General features: G+C 36.2%; 1 protein-coding gene across 1 annotated transcript in view; it reads right to left on the bottom strand.

Moving 5' to 3' along the window:
- Positions 1 to 1,963: 1,963 nt before the first annotated feature.
- LOC145679372 (uncharacterized) overlaps positions 1,964 to 7,654 on the bottom strand; it is a 72,503-nt gene continuing 66,812 nt past the window's right edge. Inside the window, exons 6-7 of the mRNA XM_081749955.1 lie at positions 6,097 to 6,251; positions 1,964 to 4,646 (exon numbers count right to left, since the gene is read on the bottom strand). Of these exons, the coding sequence (XP_081606081.1) occupies positions 6,180 to 6,251 (72 nt within the window). The 3' untranslated portion in view covers positions 1,964 to 4,646; positions 6,097 to 6,179. The remainder of the gene's footprint in view (positions 4,647 to 6,096; positions 6,252 to 7,654) is intronic.

Here is a 7,654-nt window from a genome sequence, read left to right as displayed (position 1 = left end):
TTTCCTTTTCACCTTTTAATCAAGGTGTCCCATGTTCAATTCTCGGTCGAACCACAACCCTTCTTTCATGCGTAAATAAAGTAGCGGTTCGGATGTCACTTTAAGCGAAAGTCTTCTTCTTGATAACCTCAGTATTACCAAGGTGACCAGAACTTTTACTTTCAAAAACGGGACGCATACGAATCGGCGACGGGGGAAGGGGGGGATTCCACATTGTATTTTGGGACTCAGCAGTGTTTTCAATTTACAAAATACACAAGTAAGAATGATAACACAGCGTTTCTTACTTAAGTACAACCCAACAATACTTTTAACTACTTGAACACTCAGAATTCCCACTCAATTTCTACTTGTACCACAGAACACTCAATTCTCATTTGAACATTCAGAAGTTGCAGACACGGCTGAACCTTCCCAATGAGTGTTGGTACGGAAGAATGTAGAATTTGCATTGATCATTTATATTTTGACTAATAATTATCGGACACCTGAGTCATTTTTGCTTAAAAACGGGACATTTAGGCGTCCCGTTTGAGAATCAGAAAAAAACGGGACAACGGTTGAAAATAAAGGACTGTCCCGTCTAAAACGGGACGTCCGGTCACCTTGGGTATTACGTAAGGATATTAAGCCTGAACATACGAAACGAAACCAAATTGTATATTTCTGCATGCCTGAATGCCTGTTGTTTAATAAAGAAGCCAAAGTTACTTAAATATATTGATAGAAATTGTCAAAATTTATCGATTGCCTACGTAGCTTCCAACATTAGCTTAGATTGGACTTTCAATATGTACGTACTAAATTTGTAATTTAATACCTCAGTTTTAGCGTACTGATTATGATATGTTGACCTTTAAATTTTACATGCAAAGCAATAACAGGATTTTTCCGTTATTGTCTTACATTTCAAGTAATGACGGGATTTTCCCGATGGCTAGGGCGGGAGTTTCTCAATTTAAGAAATTTACTGACCGGACTTATTTAAGCTTATGTGACCTCTTCCAGCACAATCCCATTGTTGCATAATAACACCAAGGTGAAACAAACTTATTTCTGTCAATATGTAATATAAATACATAAAGTAAAATATCTAAACCCAAAAAAGCCTGGTTTAAACCAAAAGAACCTAGTTTAAACTCCCCCCAAAAAACGGGGTTTTGCCATTTTCAAAAACAACCACGGTTCTTGGCAACCCAGCTTACTTTTGTATGTAGGAGGTTGAAAAAATTTTATTATATACATTGGTTAATCCTTTGGAATTCATAATGTAAATATGTTGAGAAGTAAAACTGTTTGAAATATCTTTTCAAAATTCATGGTTTATTTTCGAGGTTTTATATTATTATCGACATCAACCACTAATTAAGTGACTTTTTGTGTTATAGAGAAGCGAAACAAAATCTCGTTTATCAATTTAAAGCAGAATTTTGAAAAAACCCAAAATTTCCCAAGCAAAAGAGCGAAGCAGAAAAAACCGAGTTTTTTTTTCAAAAAAGCCTGTTTTTTTCCGAGCTCTTGCATCTCTAATCTAAAGGTTATAAATGAAGTTCAACTTCACTAGAAAAGAAAAGTTGAACTTTATTTATAACCTTTAGATATCATTGCTTAGGCCGATATGGGAGGGAGAAGAATGTGCGAAGGTAGCGCGGCTCTGGATTTGCACAACTCAGCATCCGGGTATTCCCCAGGTGGGACTGAGGAAATCCAGAGAAAGCTCTGCCGGAGAAGGGTTCGTGGTTACGCTCGACCTAGCCGAATGCCTCTTGGCAAGCAGGCTTGCTACCCGTACACCACTGGCTGCGTCACTATTGTCTGGTCCTGCACAAGATACAATGCCGTCATTCTCCTGTTGCGACCAAGGGAGCTACCATCCTCGGCAGTTTGTAAAAGTCATATTTCACACATGACTGGTGAAAGGACTTCAAGGACCAGAAGAAAATCAAAGAGGTATATTTGAGCGGACAGTTTTTATTCAAAAATTTGAAGGAAAAAAACATATATACACATACACACAATGTAATATATATATGGTGTCAAATTATCGTACAATTAGTATTTATAACATGTTAAACAAACCTTTAAAAGCTATAGTTATGCTTTGAAGGCCATTGCGCTTATTCGGATAACCAATGAAAATATTTGTTTCTTTCATTGATAACCATTTACATTTTCGTTTTAGTCATAACTATATACATTTTGCTTATTACTCAGATGTCCTAAAACTATAATGTTTTACGATAATTGTATAGGAAATAACTTTACTACAAATAACAGTGTGATATTTTGTATGTCATTTTACAATATTTGAAAAGATTATACGGATGGCGCAATATGGATGGTCTCATTTTTATTTTTTAAATTCTCAAATGCGAGAAAGGTTTCCTGATAAGTATTGAAACAACGTGAAAACAATTCGTGCAAACAAGGAATAAAAAGAGTCTTATTTGAAAAATAATTTTATATTACACTCATAGAAACTACCTGTATAGATACATGAAACGTTCCACAATTACGCAAGAGGGCACAGAACTCTGCTATGGCATACCAAGAAAATATTAAATACTTTTCATTTCTTATTAAATACTGATACGATTTAGACAAGAATGATACATCACAAAACTATATAATAATAAAATAATAATAATAATAATAATAAAAACGCATTGAAGGCATTAATACTAGGCAAAAAATTTCCGAAATCCGGCTTTCAAAAAAATCCGTACTTAGATGAAACAAGCAGTCTGGGTTTCGAGATTCTGATTTTTGTTTTAAGCCGCGTGGTGCTCTTGAGCTCACCGTCACAGCCAAATGGAAGGGAAGGGGGGGGGGGAGAAACCATGTTTTAGCGGGATATTATGGCGCGGGCCATCTAGCCAATGGCATCATTGCATGCACCTTCGGCTTCTGCTACGCAAGGCCATTTATATGAAACAAGTTACCTGACAATGTATTTTGGGCCGCCCGACGCATCCGTGTATCCCATCGGTGATATATCCAACATACGGAAAGTAGAAGCAGATGCGATCGAAATACAAAATAGAAAATTTCCGCGTTTTGCTTAAATCAGCGACAGAGCTTTTGACAGTGTCGGGCGGCCACTTGTTTCATTCGGGTTGCCTTGAGTAGCAGAAGACGGAAGGCGACAACAATTATGTAATTGGCCATGTGACGCGCCCCAATATTTCCTGTTCAGTAAAATGGCTTGTCCCTATCCGACTGCGGCGGTTTAAGCTAAAGAGCAGCAAGCCCACAACACGCGGATTCAAGTTGGACCAAAACTTTGAGCAGTGTTTACGAACTGAAAGTTTTTTTTTCTTTCTTTCTTTTTTTTTTTTTTTTTTTTTTAAATATAATCTCTTATGTCTATTTATTCAATTGGTCGCGTGGGGAATTGCCGTACTTTACAAAAGCTGGTTTTCCATTGCCTTAACACACACACACACACCAAAAAAACTGGAGGTTGGTTAAACACATTAACTCAACGTGTTGACTCTTGACCTTGGGAGAAAAAAAACTGGATTATTTTCTAAACATCCGTTTTTTTTTTTCAAAATTAAGATTTTTCCGACATTCGAAATTTTCTATTTTATTTTCCGGAATCTAGAAAGTAAAATTTCCGAAATTTCCCATCCCTAATTAATACTGTAGTACAGGCTTGGATCAAAATATGTCTCCTGTATGCTTAATACGAAAGTGTCCCAAAATTCACGCAAAAAGTACTTGTTACATTTTGACTTGAGCTGAAAATGAGCCTTATCGCCGATTACACTTTGAGGGCTTTGTTAATCAACAAAATCGTTGCATTTGTAGTTCAGAAAATCGAATTAACGCCTTGGAATGCCAACAAGCGTAGTACTTCAAGGAAAATGAACGCTATATGAACGAAAGTCAGCCAGATTCATTTAAAATGGTCATGGAAAATTTCAACAGTGTGCGTATGTGGAGGCTATTTACGCGATGTGTTGTCCCATGCATAACCGTATACTGTAGAGTTTATGAATGAATGAATAAATAAATAAATACAATCAAGTTTTAAGTATAAATATGTATTTTATGTCAAAATTAATTCTTGCGTGAAGTTTGGGACACTCATTATTAGCGTCCTTTCTAAAAGAATTCAGTGGTCTTGTCTGCTCACAATTTTTTCTCTCTTGGAATACCGTTAAAACCAGATTCTGAAAAACAGACAGCAGCTGTATAGCTCCAAAACCAAACGTGTCTCATCCAAGTAAAAAGCCTTAGTCATGATTTCACAACGAAAACATTTTTTTTTTTTTTTTAACATACAGAAAGAGGCATTTTGCAACGTCATTAATTTTGGTGCTAAGCCTAAAGTTCAGATCAGCGCTTGTTATACAAGGACTATAAATATTTACATTACTAGCAACACTTGTACCTGAGTGAAAGTTCACAAAATTCGTAGAACATCCTGCAACCTGTTTCCCAGATGAACGCAATGCCTCAAGAATGGTCCATTCCTCCTTCTCGATTAGTCTCCTCTTGTGTCTCTTGGAAATTGGATGACGTACGCCTTCGTTCCCTTCCTCCATTTCTATTTCTTCCCCAGCGGAACCAGTTCTGAATCCTTTCTTTTATTTCCTGGTCTGTTGCTTTCCTGGCTATTCCATTAAGACGCACAGCCCCTGAAATGAAAATAATTTGTGAAGTCAACAGAACAATACTAGATATACTACAAATAGAACCAATAATTACATCAATTCTTTATTATCCGTACTTCGGTTCGAAAACACTTGAAATATGAACACGCAAACTTACTACAATGTTCTATGTAACAGACTGGCGTGACTGAAAATAAAACCATTGTCTTAATGATAGTTGATTTTAAAAAATTACGATTCTACACAATGAAATAAAATCTGAGCACTCACCACATAGAAATAGTAATTTTAACGGCCTCACATCATATTTGGTTGTAATTAAGTAAAGAAGAGAGGTCAAAAATAAAAATGGGTAAAAATCATGAAGGAAATTTCACAACACTTTAAGTCAGAACATTGTATAAGCTATGCACGAATACTAGAGATAAGTCACAGTCTACGTAAACAACTGCAAGAATCACTGCTATGCTTTCTTCTGAGATATTGGCAAACTGAAGAAAATTCGTGTCAAAAAAAAAGTTAACTACGTTCAACGTTGATAACAGTTAATTTTTATTCCCAAACTCTGTATCAAGTTTTAATTCTTTACAACATAAAAATTGACGATAGATCATCGAGTTTTTATCTTTCTTTTAAGTGGTGGGTTTTAAGAGGGCTCTCGACGCCGAAATTAAATTGCACGCATGATTTTACAAATGATAGCGTAGTTAAAACTTCTCTGAATATTTTCCGTCGTTTGAAAGTTAGGAAATAAACTTTTTAACGCGAAAAAACAACTCATTCCTCGCTTTTTACATAACCAAAACATTCAGAGGAGTTGTAACTACGCTATCATTTGGAAAATCACATTGTTAAAAGAACAACTACTTGCAATTTTTCTCCTCTTTATAAGTTTATGAAATATTTAGGGAAACGTTTAAAATTTGCGGCAATTTAATTTCGGCGTCGAGAACGCTATTAACCTTTTTTTTCTTTAAAAAAAAAATGTTAAGTCGTATATATCATCTGCCCGCTTCTACTTGAAAACACATTTCCTTTTACACCTAGGTTTGCTTACACACAATCTTCTGTCCAGTAAATATCGCATAGGGCTACGTGAATATCCCCAAACCGAATCTTCCATCTCCAAATACAATACAACTGTCAGTTCTCATTTTGCAACATTGCTCTCTTCCGCATTGAAGAAAATTATTGAAAATGTACAGAACTCCCACCAGTGAAGGCCGGTCTCGCTACTCTTGTTCCTTCTGGCGGCCCAGGCTAGAAGTGGGTGATGAAATGCGAAAATGAGCTTCATTGATTTTGCAGATATGCCCTTTTAACATGAAATAATTCAAATATATTTCATCAACCTCTGCTCCTTACATAGTAGTATCATTGAATTTCCTTCAGTGAAATGAAAGGCGTCAACACAAGTCGACTAGTGCCACTGCATCAAATTTACGAGAAGTATCGAGATAAGGTAATATCCTACCTATTATTATTCTTGAAATGGTCAACTTCTCCAGGGATCTCTTTTTACATTTCCCAGTCCAATTGTACAAGACCGCTACTTCGTCAGTAAAAACTCTTCTTAATATGTTTCTCACGACGTGGCCAAGATTTCTCCCACCAAAAGTGCCAAGGTGCCTGAAACACAATTATAAAAATAAGAAAAGAAATGAAACACTTCCTTCACGTTGTAAGTCAAGCAATATCAATATACCACTAGTGGGTCTAGAGAACCAATGGCCTCACGTCAATTGCAATAACTATTTAACATCTAAGGGTGGATTTTTATAACATTACTTACGCACTGACTAGGATGAGGATTGTTTAAAAGTCCAATTTTTGTTGCAAAGACATCATTTAAGGAATGCGACGGTTCAGCCGTCGCTTGAAAGCCCAAGTAATCTAGTTTGGAGGTGTTTAGTCGGTAACTAAGATGCAATTTTTCAGAATGAACTGTTTAGTAATCAAATAACTCCGTATTTTTGAAAAGATAAAACATTATTCACGGAGAATAACTGTTCACAGATGAATAAAGGATGATTTCGATCCCATTCTTGCGTACCGATACAATCATGATGATGTACGGCTCATGCATTGAATTTGAAAGCACACAGCACACGAATCGGTTGATCTCCCATATTTAGGATAGTTTGACACACGGGATTGCCCATTGGCAACTGCTCTAAAGCTCTAATACTTTGCGGGAACTACTTATGAACAGGGAGTGCTCAAAGAACATCTCACACACACATCGCCGTTGTACTTAAGGTCGAAGTTGTAACGTAAGAGACGACGGTGTGCTTCATGTTGAATATTTTGAACCATGAATACGTGTGCGTGATAGAGTTTTGAATATGAAGGAAAAAGCCTCCTCTAGGCATTCCATCCGGTTAAATATTACCAGGGTTTGTTCTTCGTTAAGTAGACCATTGATTTCGTGTTTTTTTTTTTTAAGTTTCTAACCCGACTTACCGAGCAACATCTTTATTATCTGAACGTATAATTGTTTAGAAGCAGGGCTGCCACAAATAAACTACAATAGTGTGAACTACTTTGTGGGTACGAGTTTACACAATTTGGTACTTCAGTGTTTTTAAAGAAGGATGTTAAAAATTAAAATGTATTGCCTTGGACGAAATTTGAAAGTTGACGTGTTTTTAAGACGCGTAAACAATAAAGAATGGGGTTCGGTAAACTTAATTCAACAATTCATGAACGTAGCACAACGAAAGGTTAAAGTCCTAGACACGTTTACACGTTAAATTCATCTCTAGGTATTATTTTTAATTTGCCAAATTCTCAGTTATTCTAATGGGATTTTATTTTAATAAAAGAAATTTGAGGCCCTATCCCCTTGGTTTCAAATCTTTTAGGTATCCTTCCACCCACCCCCCGATTTACTTTAACTTATTCTTAAATTCACTCTACTAATTAATTAAATGAAGTCCTTTTCAATATTTCAAACGTACTGAATTGGCCTCTCTTCATTGAAGGGTAGGGGCTCCTTTCGCCGGTAGGATCCCTTGAAGAATCCACATTCG

The sequence above is a fragment of the Thermobia domestica genome, chromosome 2 (assembly GCF_964235325.1).
Source record: "Thermobia domestica chromosome 2, izTheDome1.hap1.1, whole genome shotgun sequence".
NCBI lineage: Eukaryota > Metazoa > Arthropoda > Insecta > Zygentoma > Lepismatidae > Thermobia > Thermobia domestica.
Note: the sequence above shows the minus strand (reverse complement) of the source record. Positions and strands in the feature narration are given on the sequence as shown.